Source organism: Pantherophis guttatus, chromosome 5 (assembly GCF_059756535.1).
Source record: "Pantherophis guttatus breed Tessera chromosome 5, ASM5975653v1, whole genome shotgun sequence".
Lineage (NCBI taxonomy): Eukaryota > Metazoa > Chordata > Lepidosauria > Squamata > Colubridae > Pantherophis > Pantherophis guttatus.
In genome coordinates this window covers 98,263,695-98,290,507 of record NC_142067.1, presented here as the reverse complement: position 1 = coordinate 98,290,507, position 26,813 = coordinate 98,263,695, and the positions used below count along the sequence as shown (strand labels likewise).

Genomic DNA, 26,813 nt, shown 5'->3' with positions numbered 1-26,813 from the left:
AGAGGACCAAAAAAAATGAAGCCTCTATTACAATATCAGCCAGCAAGATTCCATGTTGGTATTTTTAAAGTCCTTACTGTCTACTGGTCTACATTCTGTCATGCAGAACACTATGAATCCTGACATATCAATGTCCGCTCTATGGTCCTGATGAGTCTCACCAATAAGCATAGGTTCTGAAGAGACAGAATTCGGAAGGTTAGAATTATCAAGAGGCTGCTCATGAACCTGAGCAACTGTAAAAAATAATTTTGATTTTGAGGATTCTGGTCATTTCAGAGGATTGTTGGAATATGGATTAAAAACAGAAACATTCTTCTTTTCAAGCTCTGCACTGGAGGTTTGTGAATCTGAATTGTTCAAGGCAGCTGTGACAGTGCAGATAAATTGTTCCTCCTCAACAGCACAATCACATTGTTTCCCAAGATGACATTTATTAACCTGCATAGTAAATTGTGTATTAATGGCTTGGTTGTTTTACAGGTTGTCGTTAAATATTTTCTCAGGCCATCCAGACTTTTCATGATGTCAGCCTAATGTATATTCGACAAGGCACTAAAAGAGTTAATCAAACCTTCTTCTAGTGGTTCATTAGAGAGCTGTGTTGCTATGAGTTGGATAAATTGTTTACATAGATCTTCCCCCTGCAGAGGCTCTGTTGATAAGATGTCCTTGAAGTTGTCTGAGTGGAGAGTTTTACTGTACTTTTATGTGATAAGGTGCCAATAGCCTCATGATTCACTGAGTTAAAAGTGAAATGATTTCCTCAGAATGGAAAACAGTTGGAAAATTTGGAAAAGCGCTCAAAGGATTCATTTTAAAGAATATACTACAGCCTGCCCAAATGACAACACGACTCACTTTAACTGCATCCAGGTGGAAGCCATTCTACCTTTTCTAAGTCCATTGGTTGTCTTTCACAGCATCGTAGCTGGACTGGGTGACTGCCTTTTTAGATCCCATCTGTCTTTGTTTACTCTGTATATGGAATTTGCAGAGTTATCATACTAGTTTGAAGAAACATTTGTCGTCCCCCCCCTCATTTCCTCTTAGAAGACTGATTTCAGGGGTGAGATCTCCTTTGCAGGACACAATTTAGACCCAAACCATTTGCTTTGGCAGGATGAGTGATTTTATTTGATTGGCTCTCAATAATTTTTCCAAAAGATTCTTACAGAGAATCTACTTTATTTTTAACTGCAGTCAACAAGTCAAAGTTTGAAAGAACAGTTTGTGCTGTCAATAGATTCTGTCTAGTTATAAAATGTGGTGTATTTTGTTCTTTAAGGGACTTAAAATTAGAGCCCTCATCTCCCTCCTGTATGAGCTGTTTGGCTGCTGAGCAAACAACAGTCTCTGGAGGGGGAGCATTCACTATCAGAGAGGAGAAAAGCTCTAAAAAGTGTTGACTTTCAATCTTAGCCTGTAGATCCCTCTCTAAGGGGTCATATCTATCCCACAGATGAAGTGAGGTGGCATTATTTACTGGAGAAGCTTGCTTGCTTCTGATATATCTGTCAATTTTCTGTTGCTTCAGAGGCTTAGATGAGGTCTGTGTTGCAGAAGATACCCACTGTCAATTCTTCCTTTTCCCCAAGACTGCAATACAAATGTGCTTGCTGTGAAAAAGGCTGATCCAATAGTAGTGATTTTTTTTTAAAGTAAAATTGTAAAAATGATTGTTAAGAGAAATCAAGTAATCTAAAAATAAGTGAATTAAAATACGGGCTAGATAAAAAGTTTTTAGAGGGAAGATCATTATAAGGATTGACGTGTTAGGTCCTCCTCACTAATTCCCTATCATAATAAATTGTTCTCAACCAGTGGTGAAATTCAATTTTTTTTTACTACCGGTTCTGTGGGTGTGGCTTGGGGGCATGGCAGGGGAAGGATACTACAAAATCTCCATTCCCACCCCATTACAAGGGAAGGATATTGCAAAATCTCCATTCCCACTCCACTCCAGGGGAAGGATACTGCAAAATCCCCATTCCCTCCCCACTCCTGGGGGAAGGATATTGCAAAATCACCATTCCCACTCCACTCTGGGGCCAGCCAGAAGTTGTGTTTGCCAGTTCTCCGAACTACTCAAAATTTCCGCTTCCGGTTCTCCAGAACTGTCAGAATCTGCTGGATTTCACCTCTGTTCTCAACATTTTATTTAGAAGTAAAACTTTTGGTAAGTTTTATTTATTAAAATGTATATGTAAAACTACTAATATCTGGCATAAAAGTGCTCCAAAACTTTCATGCTCATTTAAAGCAAAGATTTCAATCAATCTATGCAATGTGGGGGATCATAATATTTTTTGAGTATTTCTCAAAAAGAAAGATTTATAAAAATGGACATATAAACCTCCCATTCTCTATACAAAATCTCCCTTGTCATACTCATTTTAAGCCCAGCCTTCAAGTAGGATGAACCTAAGTGCAGATTCTCAGTCCTAACAGTCCTTCCTGTGTTCTTCCAGGAAAAAAATCTGACTGTTTTTTGCAGAGATTTAAGAAACTGAATGTAAACTCTGTTTTCTACCATAATTATTGTCATGAAGCTTTTCTCCAGGAGAACTCTTACCAATAATAAACAAACAAACAAATAAATCCATTAGTCCAAATAGCAGGCTAATTTTGAATTATGTTGAATGCTATGTTAAACTATTTCAACCCATTTTTCAACTGATTTTAAATTTTGTTGGTAGTCTACTCAGGGTTTCTTTCTTTTAATGTTAATTAGATTTGCTTAGTAAACCTTGCACACGGTTTTGTATGTCCCTGTGGTGGAATTAACAGCAAACTATTTTGGAAATTAACTATTTTATTACTTTATGCATTCTGTTAATCTTGGTTGATTTTCATGCACGCATTTGAATTAATTGTTGTAACCTAAGGGTTGTGACGTAACCTATACAAATGTATGCATGTGCATGTACACATACATATACTTGGTGCCATGAGAATGTCAAAAACTGCACAGCCGTATCTATTATGATTTAATCAATTGGGGGGGGTGCTTTGACAATTGCTTCTGCTCCATCCTAAGTAAAACCTGAAAAAGCGGGCACTTTGATTTTTCACACACTGACATCAACAATCACGAGGCGCCTGAAATGTTTCTGTGATTAAGAGGGAGTGGAATATTCGGCGCAGGCGCAGTAGGGAAAAGTGACTTCATATTCCGCCACCTCAACGTCGGGTTCTTTCCTTCCGCCGCCCGGGTCCAGTTGCTTTGCCGAAGCAGAGGCTGAAGCGGAGGGAGGGCGGGGAGAAAAGTGGAGGGCCCCATGTGCGCATGCGTGCTGTCGCTGCCAGGAACTGGCCTGGCTACTGTTCCTGCTGCCGCTGGTGGCGCGGCGGGCTGAGGAGGTCCGTGGCGGGCAAGGCGGCGGAGGCTCAGGGATCCCGAGGGTGAAGCTGATGCCTTGCGGTGCCGAGCGCTGCTGCTCGTGGCTGAGTCTTCCCCGCCTGGCTGGGGATGCTGAGTAAAGGGACGCTGCTGCGCGTGCTGTCTGCCATCAATAGGAGACGGAGGATGAAGCTGTTGATGGGGCTCGCTCTGGTCGCCTATGTCGTCTGTAAGTGGAGCGGCGGGAGACGGGCACTTCATTCATCCGGCTCTTTCGGGCAGGCCGGGAAATTGGCACGCTTTTTCTGGCAAGGCAAGGCAGGCTGCTTTCCTTGTGCGCGCCTCTTTGCCCGGCCGAAGGCAGCATCGGAGGTGTTGCATGCAGCGCAGGGAAAACACAACAACAACAACGCAGGGGAGGCGGCTGGGAGACGGTGCTGTAGCAATTCCTGGGTTGCCATAGGGTTGAGAGGGGAGGGGGGTCCAATTGCCAGGTTCCTACTTCGGGGGTACGGGTGGTGCAGTCATATTTTTAAAGGGGAAAAAAATCCTGCCTTCTGTCTGCTCCGGGTGCTTCCTTTGAAACTTTTCAGAAGTCCAAAAACAAAATTATTTCAGCCTCTGATCAGCTGACCAGAAGTGTCTCTCTGCTTTGAAATTCTTTATGGTTGTGGTTTTGAGTATATTTTCTCTAATTTAGAGAAAAAGTGGTGACGGTTAAGGAACTCACTTTTTCACATCCTCGACTGATCAAAAAGGAGCCCGCCCCACCTTTGACAGAACACAGCCAATATAAATGGGAATCCTGTTTGCTGACTTTGGTTCCTCTTGATATTTTGGGCTCCAATTCCAACTGGTGATTACAAAGCTTTTGGTCCAAGTTATCTAGAGAGGGTATCAAGGGTTAATTAACAGGATATGCTATCTGATTTGCTGGCCGCCAAAAGAGTAGTTGACTAAAGCTCTGAAACTCTTAGTTGCTGTTGAAGGTTGAAGGTTTGAACTTGATGCATCCAAAGAATCTGCTGTGCCAATGACTGCAAACCTTTTGGGCTTGCCCTCTCAAAAATTTGGAAAATGCCTAACTTGACTCTGCTGGCATGTCATCCCATCCCCAAACCAAAGAGAATCAATTTATCTCCCCTGCATTCAGGCAATCCTAAACAGGGGCACTCAGTGGCAGCACTGCCTCGACTTCAGCACTAATGCCACCACTGCCATCAAAAAGGCCACCTCGCAGCACCATACGCTAGTAACTTTTGGGAAGGGTTCTTGTTCTCTTTCTATTGACAGGCCCCTGCAGCCAACCTGAGGCTGCTACAGGTTGCACAAGGCCTTCGTTCTTCAAGTGGTTTTGGAGAATGCCCTTCCACAGTCCCTGAAGCTCCCGCAAACCACAGGAGAGCATGACCCATTCTCACATGATTTTCAGACGCTCTGGATGCCATGCAAGAGCACAATTCTTTTGTGTGACTTCTGGAGGATCCGGAGGCTATGTGAGGAACATCCCATTCTCACACAGTGTCTGCAACTTCTGAAAACTGCATGAAAATAGGGCATGCTTTTAAGAATAGTTGTCAGGTGTTGGTGAATGCTGCTGTGTCATCTTTAACATGGGTGTCGTAGGTTCACTGTCGTGCTACACTCATGCATTCCAGAGGTGCAATGTCAGAGCATGCAAACTCTAGCCATGTTATACTTGCATTGCGACTTTTCACACAAACATAAGGAGAGAACTTGCAGTGTAATATTAAGATAGATGTCTCATCATTTTGAAGACACAACGGGTTGCTTCAAACACCCATAGCTCTGCACTGTATTATCGCCTAAATCACAATTTACTGAGATCTGTACGAATCTTCAGCCTGGTTCTGTCTAGATATTTTTGGAATTAACTTATAATTCCTGTGTTGTGTCTTATGAGAGGAGCCCATAAGTATTCTTATCTCATATTTACAAAGACAAGTTTCTGAGGTGTAATAAGCATCCTAAAGAAGGACAACAGTTGATGGAAGGCCAGCATTTCATCCTGAATTTCCAAGAACATCTTTCTTGGGTTGGGAAGTATTGGGCCATCACAATACTTAGCTGCCTAGTTGAAGGTTCATGTAACTGTATTTTAAACCTTTGTTTACAGTCTGAAAGTTTAAGATCAGGTTGGATAATGTTAGCTGAATCAACATGACAAATATTTAAATACTATTATAATGTAATTCTTGATAGAAAACAAAATTGATAGACTTGTTTATATACTGGACATTTGTTTTATATGACATGTATCAGTGGAATATTCTATATTATCAGAAAGAAGCTTAGAATAGCCTTTCTGTCCTTAAGGACACGATTTACTGATTCTGCTGAGCAAGAATTATAGTCTAGCCTGGAGGGCATCAGTTAAAGAAAGTTGACTTTAAAAGAAGTTTTTTGCTTGCCAATAGTTTTGTAGTATTGTGGCTTTATTGTGTGTTATTTCTGGTAGTCAGGCTTAAGATACTGGTGTCCAATCTGTTTTATTGTACCATACTCCTCTGTCGATCACGTGCTTTTGATATAAACTGTTTTTTTTCTTTCTTTCTTTCAATTGTGTCCAGTTCTCAGAGACTACCTGGACAAGTTCTTTGGTGTTTTCTTGGCAATGTTTTTTCGAAGTGGTTTGCCATTGCTTCCTTCCCAGGGCTGAGAGAAGGTAACCCACCCAAGGTCACCAGTTGGCTTTGTGTCTAAGGTGGGCCTAAAATTCCCATTTTCTAGTTTCTAGTCTGATATTTAACCACTTCATCAAATTGGCTATGAATGAGGACAATGAATGAGTTTTCCATAGTTGATTCTGCTTTCCATTGATTTTAGGAATTTTGTAACCATGTAAGGCCTTTAGTATGTACAGCACCTATGATTGTTCAGTTTTGCATGTTTAAGGAAACTAGTGATGTTTGCTAAATATTTGTGCAGCCTTTTGCAGGATATTAAGGCCTCCATTAGCTATTTATTTGTGATGCAAATGGATCTCTCTCAAATTATCCCCTTGGGTAGTTTGTCTTTGAAATAACATAATATTACAGTGTTGTCAAAAAGTGTCACACAATATCCAGAGGTTTCAAGCAAACCTCTTGGAAAAGGGATATTTTTTAAAAAATGCCTTAGACATACCAGTTGTACTTTTTCATATTACTTAATTACTTGCAATTTGTTTTCCACTTGCCTCCTTTTCATATGAAAACTAATTGTATTTATTTATTTATTGGATTTTTATCCTGTTTTATTATCTTATAAGTAATTCAATGTGGCGAACATGCCTGACACTCTTTCCTCCTCCTATTTTCTCCACAAAAACAACTCTGTGAGATGGGTTGAGCTGACAGAGAGGGACTGGCCCAAGGTCACCCAGGCTGCTTTCAGGCCTAAGATGGGATAAGAACTCTCAGTCTCCTGGCTTCTAAACAAACACCTTAACAGTTTACAATATTTTAAAATAAAAATAATATGAATTTTAAAGCCATCTGTGTTTTAAAAATGTTTAACGACGACTGAGAGCGTATGCACAAAGACAAATTCCTTGTGTGGCCAATCACACTTGGCCAATAAAGAATCCTATACTATTCTATTTAATTTTCTCCATTAAAATTGCAATAAATTGTAACTTTTTGGAAATTTATTTTGATTAATAAATTATTTTTATTAATTTATTAATAAAATAATTTATTAGTAGTAATAATTAAAATTAGCATAGTTCATGTGCTAAGAGTTTATAATATAGTTGAAATGGACATCATTTCTCTACTGAACAGAACCAATAGCTGGGTTTAGCTTCTCTCAGGGTCTACCATTTCCATCCCACTGGTGTGTAGTAGGATATTTATAATCTTTGGAATATATGTGTTAGTAAAGTTCAGTATTTTTTACTTCTTTTATATACTGTGAAGTTATGTCATTGTTCTATTTGATATATAAATTAAAATGTAATTATTAGAAGAAGGCGGCATTCTGAAAGCCAAGGAAAGCATTAGTTTTATTCAGAGGGGGCAAAGTGCAAATTCATTTATCAATTTAGGGAGTTACAGATGAGAATGATTGTTTTTAGAATACTGTATGACAGTTTCAAATGGGCACTGTGCTTCTGTCTTTCACCATTAATTGTTATTGGTGCTATTTATATATTTAAAATGACCTTGGTTAATGACCAGGAAGTCTGTTTGGCCTTAACCTTGCTGGATTTTAGGAATACACTTCTTCTGCAAGCTCTAAGTTAGAATAGTGTATGGCCTGTCTAATTATTGTATAAAGGTGTGGTTTATATAATTCTATTCTCCTGCCAGCACAGTGGTCTTTGAATTTTTCCCCTCTGTTTTTATTGAAGTGAGACATCTTAGAAATTGATCAGATAAAAAAGTAAATAGAAGCCTGTTACCATACCATTCTAAGTAAAAAATGTTCTGAGCTTTAAGCAACTATTTTGAGTTGTTCATGTCCCAAACAAAGCACACTTTTATTATTTTTGCTTGGATGGTGAAAGAAAATGTTCTGTTTCAAGTGTTCCATGTTGGTTTAGAAATATTTGCACCATAAAGTTATCTTTGGAGTTTTCCTTTCAGTCCTAACACAGTTGGATCAATCATTCCCCTGTTGCATTGGCTTAGGCCATGTGGAGAGGACCCCAAGGTGATTTTTGCAGTGGCATTTTAAAGGATATGTGGCACAGTGAAAGTGCTATTCCGGATCTGACCATTGCTGTTCCTTCCATTGATCCAGTATCTGAATACCAGAAGAGGGGTGTTTGTGTGCAAATATATTTTTAAAATCCTATAGAAAAATGGGACATCGTGTAGAACGTAGAAAGCAGGTAGAATGTGAATGGGAACTCATCAAATTCTCAGACAACACAAAGCTAGGTGAATAGCCAACACTTTAGAAGAAAGGCTCAAGATTCACAAGGATCTTGACAGTTTTAAACACTGGGCTTTATCCAACAAAATGCAATTTAGTAGTAAGAAAAGTAAGGTTTTTACACAGGCAAGAAAACCCAGATGCACAGGTATAGAATAAGTGGTACCTGGCTCAAAAGCAGTAATAGTGAGAGGAATCTAGGACTGCCCTAATGGACAGTCACTTAAATATGAGCCAGCAATGTGGTGCAGCTGCCAAAAAAAGCCAATGCAGTCCTAGGCTGCATTAACAGAGAGATAGTATCAATCAATCAATCAATCAATCAATCAGAATAGAGCTAGAAGAGAAGGTATCAAGATCATTGAAGTGTTAATACCACTTCATACTGCTTTCATAAGACCACAGTTCTAATAATGCATTCATTTTTTGTTTCCATGATTAAAAAAAAAGATGTTAGGATGCTAAAAAGGGCGCAGAGAAAAGCATTGAAGATGATTAGGGAGCTGCAGGCTAAAATATATGATGAATGGTTGCATGAACTGGGTACATCTAGGATAACTGGGTTGACATAGTAACAGTCTTCCAAGTCTTGAGAGGCTGTCATAGAGAAGAGGGACTCAACATATTCTTCAAAGCACCTGAGGGCAGGACAAGAAGTAATGGATGGAAGCTTATCAAGGAGAGATCCAACCTGGAACTAAGGAGAAATTTTCTGACAGTGAGAACAATTAACCAGTGAAACAACTTGTCTGCAACACTGTAAATGCTCCAACACTGGAAACTTTTAAGAAGAGATTGGACAGGCATTTGTCTCAATGATATAATTTTTTTCTGCTTGAGCAGGGATTTGGACTAGAAGACATCCAAGGTTACTTCCAACTCTGTTATTCTGTATTCAGAAGTACAATTTTGATTTGAATGGTCTGTGGAGCTTAGATGGTATTTGCGTATACTTGATTCTATTATTGCAATATAGTTCAGTGTCTTTAAAATTTCTCTAAGTCTTCATCCACAAAGGAACTCTGAAAGTGTCACAATCATCAGGACCATAAATCATATGCAGTGTGCATATATAGTGTGCTTAGCAAGCCAACAAGGAAGTATTTCCCCGAAAAGTTTCTTATGCTGATGGATTTGGTAATTGGTTGCTTGGATAATGACTTCTTTGGAATTGTGCTCAAGGGGATTTGAAAAAACAAAAAGATTAATTGATTGGCTTTCTGGTCTTTTTGATATTCATTGTTGCACTGAATTTTGTTCTTTTGTTTGTGGAGACTATAGAATGCATTTGAAAATGCAAAAAATTTCTGCTAGTTGGCCTGCAAAGCTTGAGGTGTGTGTGCACTCTTCGCATTCCTGTGTGCTGCAAAAGGATGTTTTCACTTGTTGGTTTGACCTTGTGTGCTGTCACATATCATTCCATTAGCGTTTCAGGTGTAAGAAAAAAATTTGCTTTGCTGAACAATGTTGAACAATGCGTGACTTATTATTTCTGTGTGCTATTTAGGACACAGTATAACTTATTAGGATGTACAAAGCAAGGATGATTTTTTAGTTTTCCACAATAATCTGTCCTGGTTATCAGTTCACTCTTTCTTTTTCTTCACTATTGTTCTCAATCTGCTTGGTCTAAATTATAATCCATCATTTCCTGTTGCAACTAATCGATCAAGACTTGGTTGATCTGGAAAAAAGTGGACCTGCACTTGCAGGAAAATGCTTGGAAGAAAGAAAAAAAAACCAAGGTGAATCCTCAGATTCTGAGCATAGTATATTTGTCAGAACTATATACCATACTATTTCTCCCTTCTGTTTTTCATAGGGGTAATAAGTGCTGAAAAATACATGCACGAATATGTATATTTTTATGACTATTAAGTGATACTACTTTAAAGCGGTGGTGCTGTTGACTAAAACTGGAAATTATTCTGCAGTAAATATAGCCAGATATTTATTTCATCTTGTAAGTAAAGTTTAAAGAATGGTTATCCCCATTCAATCTTGCTGTTCCTAAACTGTTAGATACTGGGTCAAAGAAAAGACAGTGTTCCCTGTGTTTATTGGAGTTCAGCAGAATAGTAGGTTTCTTGGAAGTGTTGGATCTCAGTACTTCACAAAATAAATGTGCCTCCCACCACCATTTCTGAACCTAATATAAGATCAGCTTTGCTGTTGTTGACTGCTAGTTCCAAGGTGTTCACGTGTGAGGGAGTGATGCTGTGATTGCTGTCTGTGCTTGGGAAAAGTAGCTATAGCCAGGCAGTAACACTTCCCACCCCCATTTCTCTCATGCTTTCATACATTCACTCACAAGCATCCAAGCCAGTGTTGCAGCTGCCTGTGATAATTGAAACACACCCTCATGTTTTCAAAGACCTGCCGACCTCACCCCCACTTAGACCCTTAGTTTACAGAAACAGATGGTAAGATAGAGTAGGTAAGGGTGTAGGAGGAAAGGAGACTACAAATAACATATTGTACAGACTAGAGACAGGAAAACGAAGGCGACATTTGGAGATTGGCAGCTATTTCAAGCAGGCAAGTCCATTCCCAGGACCAAGCTATGGTGAGCTTCGTATCCCAGTGGGAGTCTTGACTGGAGCTTTGCCAGGAGCTTGGTAGCAACCAGAAAAGGAGCAACTGCACTGAAACAGCATCACAGCCCCAACTAGTATAAGTACCTTTGGAAAAAAGCAAATGTTGTATACTACATTAGAGAATGTAGGATTAAAGACATATTTATGTGCAACATCACCTTGCAAAACCTCCTAGGGTGGAGTTCACCCAAAACAGTTGCCTGTTGCTGGGGAAGTTGTGTGCTGCAATAAAGCATTTGCTGTGCTGTGCTGTGTCCTGTCCTTGGAAAGAAAAGAGCCCTCACAGCATGTGCCACTTTCCTTCTGCACCATACTAATTCTTGACCAGTCAAAAATCGTGTACTTTAAATATGTATCACCATAAGTCATCCCCCATTTTAATGTAAACTTTAAAGCACTGCATTCATTTGACTGAAGAGGTTGTGAACAGTTGCCTGTTGCTAATGACTATAGGGAAAATGAATGCCCTGTTGGGTCCATGTATCACTCAAGGAACCAAAGATTGGAGCAAAGACATAGAAAGCTAAGCCTATAGCTTTCTTTGTATTACCTGTATTGCCTATACAGAACAGAGACAGGCTGAAGTATAGAAGCTGAATGCATTGCTTCTTCCCTTCTCCAGCTACAACAGAAGAATATAGAGTTGTGTATGGTTCTCTCTTTAGGTTCTCTCTCTTTCTCAGGATAAGGTTACTTGGGTCCTTAGATCATCTTTCCATGCAATCATTTTGTATGGGATTTTTCTGTTTTTTATTGTTGTGTTACTGCAGAATTTTGAATCATTGATCAGCTTACTAAGATAACATTCTCAAACACTTTTTGTAGCTTGTCTTTACAATATGCCCTCCTTCTGGAAAGTTATTCTTCTAGCAATTACTGGTTTCTATGAACACACTGTATAAGGGTAATAGCTTTTGAGAGCTTAAGAATATTGATTTTGCTTCCCCCAGATGGATTACAATGCCTGCTATTGCTTTCTTACAAAATGTTTTAAGTGTTTTATAGTCTCCATGTTTATTTCCTTGACGTTGCTATTAGTAAAAGAGTCTCTGGCTGTTTCATGTTTGGAATAAAATAACTCAGCATAATGCATAGAGTATCCTAGATGTAGTTTTTAATAGCAGAATAACAGAGTTGGAAGGGACCTTGTAGATCATCTAGTGACTAGTCCAACCCCCCGCCCAAGCAAGAGACCCTACACCTGTGATGGCAAACCTATGGCACACATGCCAGAGGTGGCACACAGCGCCCCCTCTGATGGCATGTGAATCATTGCCCCAGTTCAGCTTTGCTACACATGTGTGCGTGCGCCGGCCAGCTGGTCTTTGGGTCTCTGCTGGGTATGTGCAGGGGACAGGGGGCATGTGCGGCACCTGTGCACGCATTGCATTTTGGCGGTTTGGAAACGCGCTTTGGGCACTCGGTCCAGAAAAGGTTAACCATCACTGCCCTACACCATTTTTGATAGATGGCAGCCCAGTCTCTTCTTGAAAGCTTCTAGTGATGAAGCTCCCACAACTTCTGAAGGCAAGCTATTCCATTGGTTGATTGTTAGAGTTGAATAAACCATAGTTCATTTTAAATATTATATGTATTTTTTAAAAATGCTATGAGAAAATCATTGCTCAGTATATGAATTTTAATTGCAAAAAAAAAGGACAATTAGACCTTAAATCCTTGTTGGGCTAGATATGTGTTAGTGAGAAAAGTCAGTCTTGATCATGAAATGCATGTAGCTTTTTAAAGAATTTGCATGCCTGTTAAAGTGAGGTAGAAAAGTTATGCTTTTATGCTGTTGCAAGCCAACCGGAACTACTTGGGATAGTGAGATGGGAGGCATGTAAATTTGATAAATAAATAAAAATTGTGTTCGTTAATATTAAATTATTAGAGTGGAGGTGAAAACAGGACTTGGAGATCACCTATTCAATCTCTGCAGAAATCAGTTCTTAGCAATTGTTTTAGCTTTTCGGCATGAAGCTGGTCTTTTAGGTCTTCCAATAATGCATTGATCATGACTGCAACTGAATCTATCCATCTTGCTGCTTGTCATCTTCTTCTATTTATTTTTTTCTTTCCCAGCATTATTAATTTCTCCAGAGAACTAGGTTTTTGTGCACTGTAGGAAAGTAAGAAAATTTGAGTCTGGTAATTTGTGCCTCAAATGAGAATTCTGGGTTGATTTGTTCAAGAATATTTTAGTTTGTTTTCTTGGATATCCATGTTATGTTTAGGAGTCTTCTTCAGCACTGTTCAAACTGTCAGAACTGATTCCAACCTGCTTCTTCAAAGCCCGTCTTTCATTTCTATAGTGTATCACAGGAAAAACCATTACTTTGTTTATTTCTTTAAGAAAAGTTATATTTATCGAGAGGAGCCACTGATATCCCAATGCAATAGCTGCTATGGCAATAGTTTTGCTAAAGTTTTTGTTATCTTGCTATATATTTCTGGAGTCTCATATTCTTTCCATAAAGAAAGAAGCACTGCTGAGGAAAAAGGACTATTTCTATCCATAGTTGGAAACCTAACTTCTTCTTGTAGTTATTTCCATCAGCAATGGGAATTAATTAATTTATCCTTTTTAATCCGGGTGAAAATTAACTGGTCTTCAAGTTGTGTAAGTATCTGTTGGATGTAAAGCTAAGGGGGTAAAAGCTTGAAGGCCATTTTTGTTAAAAGCCTATTTAAAAAGTGTTTTTCAGACATTTTTTTTTCTGCCTTCTAAAATCTGTACCCTTTAGACAGTTTTGAGTTCCAGAACTTCTAACAAGCTTTGTCAAAAAGGGCAAGGAATCCTGGCGGCTGTAATTGAATGCATCTAAAGACCATTGAGTGAGAAAGGATGGCTGGAAAAATTGTGATGAGAATAACCAGTGCCTAACTCTTTCAAATTGATCATAACCCATGGGATCAAACAAGTGAGTGAGGAACAGTTCTGGTTCAACTTCCCTAACATTTGATTCTGATTTGTGTGAACTGTACTATCACATGGTTAATTTGACTCCATTTCTGGATTGATGTACAGCTGAAATCCTTCCAGAGAATTAAGGGAAGACTTAGTGACACCATTAAGGTACAATTAAATATATCTATCTGTGGATCCCAGTATTTTTGATGGTTTACTGGTATGCCAGTCTGTTTACTTTATCCATGAAACTTAATGCGGTTTCCTGAAAATTAACTTTTCTCAAAGATCATCTAAATATTTTTTTAATCGCTTTTATGGCAGCCCTCCACAAAATTGACCTTGGCCTGCATAGAACTTGTACTGTTTTTGATCTGGCCTATCCTAAAGTTAGGTGCACTGTGTTTTCAACCATCAGGGTAAATATTTCAGACAGTAAGATATCAGATTAATTTTGATTCAGTAAACAGACTAAGAACAATTGCTTTATTGTCCACTGTAGTTAATGATAAAATGTAGCTAATGCGGTTATAAGTAGACTTCTAGATAGCCTGTTAATAGTGAGTGGGTGGCTTTGAAGTATTTTGGCTGTAATAACAAATTTGGCTTTTGTTTATGGAACCTTGAAGGTTTTGTATTAAATATCAGCTTGATCAAAGTAACATTGGCACTGCATTTATTTAAACTTTGTACCCATGTATTCTATCAAACAATGCATAAACTTTTTGCCAAAATAGATATGCTAGGAGCAAAGCAAATTTGTTTGAAATAGAACACTCTATTTTAAACACTATATGCACTATTTTCTCTCCCATTAGCACAGTTACCATATTTTGAATATTTTTATGCCTTGTCTGTTAACTTCTTGGAATACATTCCCTGCCTATTTACCTCTTTTTCTTTCCAAACAAATATATGACTGCATAGCTTTGTCTTAAAATAAATGATGTAAGTTTAATCAGCTATCTTTAATCTTTGTATTTTTTTAAACTTTCATACAAAGCTTCTAATCCAGACCGATCATTCCCTATTAGTGTGCATTTTAGAGATGCATACATGAACTGGTCAAAGATCAACAAGTTGATTTCTTGAATTAAGTTGGGCAATTGTTTTATTATCAAAAGCATGAAAATGACAGATCAAAAACAGGATTTATTCCATCACTGTAAATTGCAGTTCTCTGATCTGATTTTTTTTAAAAATGATCTTGTATGTTTACTTTAAAAGGACTAGAAACATTCATACTATGGATTCTGATTTATCTAGGTCTTGATCTGGTATCTGAAGTCTGGAAGGAAAAAACAAGGACAATGTTTTAGTCTCAATTCCTTTATCTTTCTCTCCCCCCCCAACATGAAAATAAAAAGTATTAGAAAATGTTCCCTATGGTTTATTTTTTTAAATTATACACAAGATTGATAAGATATAAAAGAGATTAATTTGAGTTTAGAAATGTTCATACCAAATCAAGAAATGAACAAACATGTAAAAGCTATTATAAACGTAGGTAAAATATTTCAGGAGTTTGTATGAAAGAAGAATCAGCATTAAAAGGAATTGCTGACTGTGACAGTTTAGATCCAGAAAATGACGTTAATCAACATTACATTAGGCAAAATGCATATTCTGAAAATTCCTTGCTCTATCTCTTTTTATCAGCTTTTGTTTGAAAATGAACATTTTCTGTTTGTTAGATACAGGGAAGGACAAATGTGGATATTTATCTTTTTGTTGTATTCTTGGGTCAATAAGTTATTAGTTTTTCAGGATTAACATTTTATCTCCGTGCTTTTTTTTTAACCAAGAAAAAAATGAAGAAATATTGCATTCCTTAGAATTCAGCCACTTGTTGCTCCTTTTCAAGCAAGAATAAAAAGTGAATTCAGTATATTCTACATAACTCCATTCCTTCTCCCTCCATTTATTCCATTAGTTCAAGTTTTCTGTATTATTTTATCTCTTTCCTTGATCATGCATAGAGTTTTCTATATATTCAAGAGAATAGCTGGAAAACCCTGATAGTTTGCCTAGGTTTGGGTGAAGATCTCAAAGTATAGATGGAGATACAATTATATTGGCATTACAATTCCATCATTATTCCACTGGTATCAGTTTCTTGTTCCAATTGAACACCTGGATAAAGCTTACTGCTAAACAAGATAAAATTATTTAAAAAAACCCAAGCTGTAATTACAAATAAATAAAAAAACCTTGTGATTCTCTATTCGTAAAAACGCCAACAAGCTCTAGTGCAGAAAGTCATATGCCTATATATTCCTTATTCTATGACAAGCATGACAAACAAATTGGTATGCTATACATTTTGAATAAAATCTTATACCATTTTTTCCTTTTGCCAATTTAAATGTTTTTTTAGATAATGTGTTTCCCCTGCCTCCTTCTCCCCTCCTCCCCCCTCCCATCCCTTCTCCTCTCCTTACCATATTTAATTCTGGCAAAGATATCTTAGATGCTTATAGTAGTTTAACATGCTTAAAGTAAAGGTAGTAAAAGTAAAGTAAACCTTAAAGTAAAGTGCTCAAAGTAAAAGCAACCTTTTGTTTGATTTGGGAGGGTCTTTCTATGAGCTTTATCAGCAGAATGGATAGTTTGTTCTCTTAAATCTAGAAATAGCTGATGGGTCTCTAAGAAGCTTTGGGACACTTTTTAGGATAAAGTGATGCAGAGTCCTGTTTCAAAAGCACATTGGATGCTTTTGAATTTGTCTTTTCAGTGGCATTAAAAATCTATGTGACAGGATTTCTTAAGCTGTCAGAAATTCTAAATAGAGAATTATGTCAACAATCTACCTATTTCAGAAGATATGCTTGGACCTGGCAATTTTTTTTACTACCAGTTCTGTGGGCGTGGCTTGGTGGGCGTGGCAGGGGAAGGATATTGCAAAATCCCCATTCCCTCCCCACTCTGGGGTTCTCTGAACTACTCAAAATTTCCAATACCGGTTCTCCAGAACTTGTAGAACCTGCTGAATTTCACCCCTGGTCCTGTGGGAATCTTTATTCATATTGGGGGCATTGTTCTGAATAGCAAGTAATCTATTTAAACTGGATTTTATGTATATAGTGAACAGTTCAAAGCATTGAACTTGCATTATGTTTAGAGATATCCTAAAGCAGCATATGAGCATTGAATTGTCTTTATGTAAAAGTTTAGGTGAGGAAAAGTGAGAGGGAGATGTTTAATGTATTAAAGGCACACTCCCTAGTATAGTGGATGGTAGACATGATACATTTCAACATCAATCAGGAAATTGCAGGAGTTGAAGCCATTATATCTGCAGGCCATTGAATTGTAGAAGGCTACTTTAAAGTGGTTTTTTTAGCTTTCCAAGTAATTTTGGATACTTTTAATTTTTTTTAAAAAACTGTAAACTTCTGAAAACTGCTTTTCTGCAATTTTCTGCAGAAACTCGTTCCTGCTTCTTTAAAGGAGTCATGGTTTAAGGCTTGTAGCTTTCTTGTGTTTGAAACATTTCACAACCACCATTTCCAGAATCATATTCATAATTTTGTCAAGTTGTATAGGACCTCACCTTGAAATAATGGTTATGCTATTATTTATTAAATATTGAAGGGGCATTAATTGTCGTGCACTTTCATTGTCTAAAGCTACTTAATTTGCCACTTTATTGAGGCTTGATGAAAGCAACCATATGTGTTTATCTGGAGATAAATCAATGGAGCTCAACTTGTCAATAAACATATATGTTGGAATGAAACATTAGCTAGAAAATTCTAGATCAAAACTTTCCGCCTTTGTCATGAGATGCAATGAAACGTAGTAGTCTTGATTCACAAGGTGGAGTGCATCCCAGAGGAATAAGAGGCTTTTCCATTCAGATACTTTGTATGAGAGAAAGAGGATGAAGACAGCCCCACCCTAGTGGTTCTCAGAATATATGTATAGTTAGTATAATGTTTCTGTTTGGCAAGATTCTGTCTATAGGAACAATAAAGAAATCTACTTGAAAGAATCACTACCCTGTTTCCCCTAAAATAAGACCTCCCCAGATAATAAGTCTAATCGGGCTTTTGAGCGCATGCTCAAAAGGCCACCCTGAAAATAAGCCCTCCCCAAAAATAAGTCCTCCTCAAAAATATTAAATAGCATGCGCAGCTGGTCCCTGCCATTTCCTCTGGTTAGGGTTAAGGAGACAGAGCTGGAAATCAGGTAAGACGGCAAGAAGAGCCCCGTCTTGCTCCACGTGCCCCAAAATAATAAGACCTCCCCAAAAATAATTCCAAGTGCTTATTTCGGGGTTCAAAAAAATATAAGACAGGGTCTTATTTTCAGGGAAACACGGTACATGTCTTTCTTGATTTGGGGGCCTGAAATAAGCTATAGCAGGGGTGTCAAACTCATGGCCTGCGGGCCAGATGCATCAAGCACTGACCACGCCCACGGTTTAGCAAAGGGGAAAAAAGTCATGATACGTCACTCAGTGATGATGCGAGTTTGACACCCCAGAGCTATAGCATCGAATGGAGAACAAATATTACATTTGGAACAATAGCATAATGACTAGCAAGAGTATACCTGCAGTCAAAATTAAGGTCTACTTGTTATAATATTTTGCTATATAATACTACTTCTATGTTGAAAACAGCATGTTAACCTATCAATACATAATTGTGCTTTAGATTCTCAAGTAAATATTCATAGTTGAGAGACATAAGCCCTTATATTTCTAGTCTCCCCTTCCAGGGTCAAGATGAATTAAAATATACATAGGTCACTTTTCAGAAAATCATTCCATTCCTGAAATAATAAATTGCATTAAAAGCACATGTTACTCATATAGAATTATTAGTGCCTTAAAGCAAATGTATTATGAAATGATGCCAATTATTTTAAAGCAATATTAATTAATGTTACTGTTTTCTTTTTTACAGCTGTATGGGGAAATGTGCTCAACATGAGGTAATATACATAATATACACTTCTCTTGTACATCTGTATAGCTATAACATAATTTTTCCTCCAAAGTTAAAGGAAAACGTTCAGCTCTTTTAAAGGGGTAAAGTCAGTGGTGGGTTGCTACCGGTTCACCCTGAATTGGGCGAACTCCGCCCACCCACCTGGACGCTTCTGCGCATGTGCAGAAACGTTGTGCACACACGCAAGCGCGAGTGCGTCCACGAGCAAACCGGTAGTGACGGGTTTTGAAACCTGCCCCTGGGTAAAGTGATGCATGTATTTAGTTCATCCACAAATCTGTGATCAAAGGTGACCTTTCCCATCATAGAAATGAATCACACTAGCTATCATTTTCCCAACTTCCTTTCTACCAATAAGTAACAAAGTTGAGAGAAGAGTTTCCATCAAGTACAGGATGTGGTAGTTCACATTTGAAGCAGGGAAAATATTCCATCCAGAATTATTCTGTTGGTCATATATCACATTTGCTTAATCTGAGAGATGTTGGTCTTTCAGAAAAAAGAACAGTGAAGAATAAAAATTGAACAGAAAAACTTATATTAATTGGTCCCAACAAAATTAGTATTCTTGCTTCTTTTATTCCTCATTCTTTTCCAGTTTTCCAGCTATTAATTCCTCATATTTTTATAAACCTCCTTATGTCTTTCGTTGCCTTAAACCATTACTGTATTCTCCCTTCTTCTGAGAGAGGTGGCTAGAAAGAAAATAGAAAACGTATGCTATAATACACATCCCTTTTCCATAATAGTACAGTTGTAACATTTCAAGAAATTTTGAATCCATAGTTAAAGTTGGGAATTTGCCGTTTGCTATCATGAGACTAGAATATTTTAATCATATTGTAAATGATACTATGTTAAAGCATTAATATATATATATATATATATATATATATATATATATATATATATATATATATATATATATATATATATATATATATATATATATATATATATTGTATAGATTACCCTTACTTCCTATTTGTTTATTTTTTTTTCTTTAAAAACATGAAGCAGAATTCTTTATAGCACTTCTGATTGTAAGGTAGAAACAAGCTATTGTATATATGAGGACATTCATTAGGCATCTGCAAATCCTTAAAACAGCTGATCTTTTTCAGGGTTTTATAGCTGTTCCTACAATGCATTCTGAGGAAAAAAAGCATTTGCTTTGGAATTTAAAGCATGGCACAACTCTGTGGGAGATAATACATGCCCAGTATTAAGCATGAGATAGAAATGTATTTTAGGAAATAGCTCCCCTTTATATCCTTCCATATCCTTTCCATCTAGCTTGTACAGTATTCCAGCATTATCCTGTTGGTTAGCTCCATTCTAAGATATTTCTTTAGCACTTGTTGTAACTATCTGTCTTGTACCTTGTTGAGAGGATTTTGCCAGAAAACTTCAAATTACGCCATTTAACTGAGTCAACCCTCACTTGAAATACATTTCAGAACAAATATTTTGTAAGAAAATCTTTTAAGGGTTCCCACACAAAAGAAAAGTAAAAAAAGGCCATTAGAGAGAAAGAATAAATCAATTCATCTTGTTTTCTTCCAGGCCCTAGTGTTTCTCAATGTAAATATTCTGGAATTCTCCTTAAGTATATTTGAGAAAGTAGGTTCAGATGAAAAGCGGTGACAAACTGAAAGGCACTTAGTGAAGGTTATGACATTGTGTACTGTATATCTGAAGTCTACTTCAGATTTAGTAATCGATTTTTTATGTGGCAGGGTTCATCTCATAAGTTGGTGCTATGTCTCAATTACCCTCAAATGGGGGGGGGAATAAAAATTTAAATAAAATAAGAAATAAATAAAAATGGCTCATGTGATTGAACATATCTCCCAAGTTTTTAAACATTTTTTTATTTCTATACTTTCCATTTTTAAAAATAGTATTTCTCCCCCTACTTTTGCAATTCAGTGGGCCCCGTCCAGGAACTCTGCATTGTTGCTCCATTGCCACCCCTTTTCTGTCCAGTACAGAAAATGGTGATGGTGGTTCATTTCATCAAAATCCAAAGGAAATAGATTTCTTGCTCTTAATGTTTCATCTGAAACATTTCTAAACGTTGATCTTAAACGTTGATTGCCTTTTCTGGCCGTTAGCTTTTTTTTTTTCTTTATTTATTTTCACAAGAGGTCAAAAGACTGTGTTGGCTGCCAGGAACACTACATAATGAATAGCTATGTTTAGTACTGCCTCTGACAATGCTATAAACATTTTTTTAATGCTCAATGGATAATTTTATGAAAATGCAACTTTTAACTCCCAGTACTGTTCTTATTCTAAAATTATTTGGCAGTCTTGTCTAAATTCTGTAGGACAAGAATTGCGTGTTTGATTTGTAATAGAGTTACTGCAAAAGGGTTTGTCAAAAGGTTGACAAAACCTTTTGCAGGAGAGGTTTTGTGATCATACTGTATATACTGTATTTTTTGGAGTATAAGACGCCCGGACTATAAGACGCACCTACCTTTTTTGGTGAGGAAAACAAGAAAAAGAAATCTGTCTCTGCCTCCCAGCAATTTTGCCTCGTTGCAGCAAACAGCAAATAGCCTGCTTTACTTTCAAAAGTAAAACAGCTGAGAGCAAAACAGCTGAGAGCCGGGAGGCCAATCCAATCAACTTGTGCTAATTAGGCTGTGCTGAAGGTGAAACGAGCTGTTTCTTCTTGCTGCTTGCTGCAAGGAGGTAAACTGCTGGGAGGCAGAGGCCAAAGGGTGGGGGCCAGTAAGTGGGCAGGGCTACATTTGGTGTATAAGACGCCCCTAAATTTTCACCCCCTTTTAGGGAGAAAAAAGGTGCATCTTATACTCCGAAAAATACAGTACCTCAAAGGAAAAACAGCTTCATTTGACTTGCAGGACCCCTTTCATAGGTGAAGGATCCTAAACATACCTTTAATTCTATTAGGACAGTTAGAAACTAACACCATTTGGAATGTTTAAATGCGATACTCTGAGGTGTTACAATTACCACATATAGCTTTTGAGGTTTTACCACTTTCTATTTGCAGAATTCCATTTACATAAACAATTTTAAAGAAAGGTATTTGAACTTTATGTCATTAAGTCAATTAATTGCACAGGATAATCTTTAGAATCTGAGCAGGGAACAGCTTCTATAAAAGCATTCATCCAAAGACAGAAATTTTGTTTCAGGATATTATCTTCTCTGTGTATGTCAGTCGTTTTCCTATTCACAGGATGGCAAGGCAGAAAATCATGATTTTAGCAATAGTTGTTGCTGAAGGAGAGACTTCAATTTTGAAAAGAGCATATAAAGAAGCTCTTTGAATAATACCTGACAGACTTATCAAAGGATATAATAGCAATTTCATAAGCAGTCTTCCGAAATATATCCCTGGCTTTTTTTGAGTACAGACAAAATGTATTATTGACTCTTAATAAATTAATAAATACTATAAATACCTCTCATGCTATTGCTTTTTAATTAAACTTTATTCTGTTCTTTCTCCAGTTAGCTCAGGGAATGATAAATATCCTTAATTTATCCTCACAGCAGTCCTATGAAAATGTCTAGTCAGGGGTATCAAACTCAATTTCATTGAGGGCCGCATCAGAGTTGTGTTTGACCTGGGGGAGGCGTGTGGGAATGGCCAGCTCAACCTCACTCATGTCAGAGGTGCCTGTGGTGGCCCGAGCCCTCTGCCAGCAAAAACGGAGAGTCGAAAACGGAGCTTGGGAGGGGCATACGCAGCCCTCCCAAGCTCCATTTCTGCTGGCAGAAATACCACGGGCCAGTCATTGTTTCCAGGGTGGCCCTGCGGGCCAGATCTAAACACCCCACAGGCCAGATCCAGCCCACGGGTCTTGAGTTTGATACCACTGGTCTAGGTTATGGAAGAATCTTTCTCTCTTCCCTCACTGAGGTTCACGCTGCCTAAACCATGGTCTCCCCCTCTTGATGCAATGTTTTATCTGCTAATCACATTCGCTCACAGACTGAGTTCTGAAAATGTGAAGAAAGAAGTATTATCCTAGTCCTGAAACTGTCAGTCTCTATGAATCTTCCATGCTCTTTTGATATCACAGTGTTTAAATAGACTATATGCTTTATTCTTTTTGCTTTCTGGGAATTTGAGCACCTATTCATACAGAGCCTACCATTCTCACTAAAGCAGAGTTGATTTTGTTATATTCACAAGATGTTACTTGCAACCTGGATATATAAAACAAACAAAAATACATATTCCTAGCATTCCTAGGTGGTGCCTGTTGCCCCTTCAGATTTAAATAAATAAAATTGAAAAACTTCAAACAGGTTTAAATTTGACATGTTCCCTAGCTTTTGATTTACCTGACATTTCAAGTTATTTTTAATTTCTTGTACCCAACACATTGTGTAAAATTGAGCAGTGAATCCAATGAGTGACTAAGAATTTGAGCCTTGGATTCAAATTCGCATTCCTATTCTTCTCAATTTATTTTTAGGGGCCAGATTAAGTGTTGAGTCAATGTTGAGTAGTCCCTGCAGTTTTCTTGGCAAGATTTCAGAACTGCCATGGAAATAGCCTTGAGTTACCAAAGGAAAGGCACCAAAAAAATAAATATTTGCTGACCTCTCAACTTTATTCGCATTCAGGCACAATGTTAATATTTTCCTTTAGCACTTCTGATTCATCTATTTATTCTTTTCCCACCCATTCACCTGGAAGAAGAAAATTAGAAATTATGGTGACATTTTATTTATGTCTGAACACCGACAATCTGTGGTCATTGTTAATAGTTGGTGTGGTAACAGGTGGCTTCTTTTTCAAAGAACATCAGAATAAAAACCTTAACGTAAATTCATGATTTTATAATGTTTTATAATATGACTATGTGGCTTGTCATGTTTAAAAAGTTGCTTTTTTTCTTTGGCTTCCTATCCAGCAGGTTTATCCAGGATAATGGGGATCAAAAAGTAGAAAATAAAATTGAAGAGGTCAGTAGACTATGTTTTCTCTCTTTTTTTCTTTCCCTACTCCCTTTTAATATGTTGCTTTGCATTAAGAAATCAATTATCAACTTTATTCTCTTAATACTTCCTCTTGAATTGAAGTTTCTTTTCATTCTTTGGATTGGAGTTGGTTTTAAAAAAAGATGAAGATGATTACAACGGTTCAAAGTGACACACATAAAAATCAGGTGGTGTTATATTGAAACTGTTGTAGCCGCCATCTTGGTTTTTGTTTTTTAACCATATCCTTCCATTTGAAAACTTACAGAAATTCTTAGCTCCTCCCCTGTAGACTGCTTTGTTAAGCTTCTCGTGTTGGTTGGGGTTGAGGGAGGATAGTTGTGTGGTTGTTTTAATAATGTCCCCATATGGTTACTAACATGTACATCAATTCTTAACATGTACATACATTTCTTAAAAATGTAATATAAATGTAACTTATATGCCACATAAATAATCATATCCTGATCTTCAGACTAATTTTCTGTCTGCAAGTGTGTGTGTATATGTATGTGTGTGTGTTTATTTATACACACACACACATTACATATACATACATATACACACACATTCACATTCTGTTTCCCTGAAAAAAGACCTATCCCTAAAATAAGCCTCAGCATGTTTTATGTGTGTGCCTAATATAAACCCTACCCCCAAAATAAGCCCTACTTAAGAGCCTGCAGAGCCAGCCCAATGCCCATTCCATCTGGTTGCTCACAGTACTGTGGAGGGGGTGGAGCTATCTCACGTGCCCCGCACCGCCTTACCTTAGGGCCCCCACAGTCAGGCCATCCATGCCCCAACACCTCGCAGCGGCAGCACTGGCAACCATATGCAGCAGGAGCCCATGTGGCCACTGGCCCATTTCTTCTGCTTGCTCATGGCCGCAACCGACCAGGAGGCCGAGCAGTGGTGGTGCTGCAACCACGAGGCAAGGCAGGTGTTGGGGTATGGATGGCCTGGCTGTGGAGGCCCTGAGGTAAGCCCTGAGGTAAGCACATAGGGCAACTCTATCCCACCACCTTGTGGTGGCACTGAGGCACTGTGCGGCCTCCTGCCTCACCGTGAGCAAGCAGAAGTGAGCCTCCATACATGGCGGGGGGGGAGGCACTCCTGAAAATAAGCCCTAGTGCTTATTTTGTAGCCCAAAATAATATAAGTCCTGGTCTTATTTTTGGGTAAATACGGGGGTGTATATATAGCTGCATCATAATAGGTCATTTTGATTTTATATTAATGATTTATCCTTGATACTTTTAATTTTAAAGGGACTTTTCTTTTGCTAAAATGCAAGTGGATTAGATCATGACTTCTATAACTTTGATGAAATCAGTGAGGTTTATTTTCATCATCAATAACTTAAATCTCAATTATTTCATTGACCTGTTCAAAATATAGCTAAGTTTAGAACATGCCATTATTTTCAAAGGTTTGCATGGTGTGTGTGTGTGTGTGTGTGTGTGTGTGTGTGTGTGTGTGTGTGTGTGTAACGCAATAACACTACATGGATGTGAACAATGAAACATGTTTGTATATTATAAATAAGTAATTACTATTAATAATATAACTGAAACATGAATAAATTCTAGCCATTTTCTCTACAATTACATTCATGATCACTGAATATAATTCTGAATATTATGAATATAATACATTCAGAATATTTATGATATACATAGCATATTAATTAAAATAATTTTAAAAAATTAATACTAAAATTTAAAATACTAAAAATTTATAATACTAAATAATTAAAATTAAACGAGGTCTTTGGTTAACTCCCAGTGAACTCTACAGTTCTCTTTACAGTGTTGAAGGACTCTTTGGAGGACCTTTGGAATATAGAGGGCAAAACAAAACAAAACAAAAAGCAAGTCCACTTAAGATAATGTTGACTGTGTCTGAAGTGCATTGCGGGAGTCAGTTTTGGGAAATTTGGGTTTTTTAAAACATAGTTTGATAGAACTTAACATTGCAGTTATAGAAGATAGCAAAAAAAAAATGTGGCAGAAGGGAGTGTCAAAGAAGAAGGTGTCCACACTGACCTTGAAGAAGAGGAATGAAGGCAGGTGCCATGAGGGTTGCAGTTTTCCATGTTGAGTGGGAGAGTATTTAAAGAAAGCAGGCAGGGTAACCAATCATCAGTTTATTTTATTTAGTTATTTATTAAATTTATATGCCGCCAATCTCTCTACTGAAAGCAACTCTGGGAGGCTATTCATCACTTGCATCTTTGTGCAATAACTTGATTAGCTCCAGATAAAGCTCAGGAAAGTAGCAATTGGATGTTCTTCTATGCTGGTCTATGACCAAAATAAAGATTTGATTTGATGTTTTTGGAGTTTGGACTATGTCCTTTATTTCCATCATTACTTTTGAAATTGGAGAGATTATTATTAAGAGATTGGCATGTCTGTCCATAATATTCCTGAAATATTTAAAGTGGCTTATAATGCCTCTATTCTCTACAAATTGTCATTTTAAATGGAAAAGGTATTTGTACAAAACTAACTTTTAATTTTCTTTTAGGTTATTGCACCTCTAAGGGAAAAGATCCGAGAATTAGAGAAAAGGTATGCTTGATTTGTGCTTTCAGTAGATCATCTTTTGCTTTATTTTAAGTTAAGGCAAGGAACTTATGTTAGAATATTTGGTCAAGAGTTACATGTTACTGTAAGAACGTCTGTATGCAATAAATGCTACTGTCTCTAATGGTAGTATTAAATACACATAGTCCTCAGTTAACGGCTGCCTCATTCAGAAACCATTCAAACTTAAAGACATGCTGAAAAAGTAGATACATGACCAGTATTTAAACTTACAGCAGTGGCAACATCCCTGTGGTCATGTGATCGCAATACAGGCACTTGGCAACCAGCATGCATTTATGGCCATCACAGTGCCCCATGGTCATGTGGTTGCCATTTTTGTATTTCACAGCTGGCTTGCAATAAACAGAGTCAATAGGAAAACTGGCAGGAAGTTACAAGTCACAATCACATTTATTTATTTATTAGTTCGATTTATATGCTGCCCTTCTCCGGAGACTTAGGGCAGCTTACAATGCTTTAAGCAATAGCTTTCATACTTTTGTATATACCTGCTTAGTAGGGCTTTTTTGCCCCCCCCCCCAAGCGGTGTTCTATTTT

The 26,813-nt window shown here is 37.5% G+C and overlaps 1 protein-coding gene across 2 annotated transcripts in view; it reads left to right on the top strand.

Moving 5' to 3' along the window:
* The first annotated feature begins 3,160 nt into the window (after window positions 1–3,160).
* UXS1 (UDP-glucuronate decarboxylase 1) overlaps window positions 3,161–26,813 on the top strand; it is a 51,777-nt gene continuing 28,124 nt past the window's right edge. Inside the window, exons 1-4 of one of the 2 annotated variants that reach the window (XM_034419547.3) lie at window positions 3,161–3,572; window positions 18,643–18,670; window positions 23,595–23,646; window positions 26,194–26,237. In XM_034419547.3, coding sequence (XP_034275438.1) covers window positions 3,473–3,572; window positions 18,643–18,670; window positions 23,595–23,646; window positions 26,194–26,237 — 224 coding nt within the window. In that variant the 5' untranslated portion in view covers window positions 3,161–3,472. The remainder of the gene's footprint in view (window positions 3,573–18,642; window positions 18,671–23,594; window positions 23,647–26,193; window positions 26,238–26,813) is intronic. The other variant, XM_034419556.3, reaches the window with a different exon arrangement.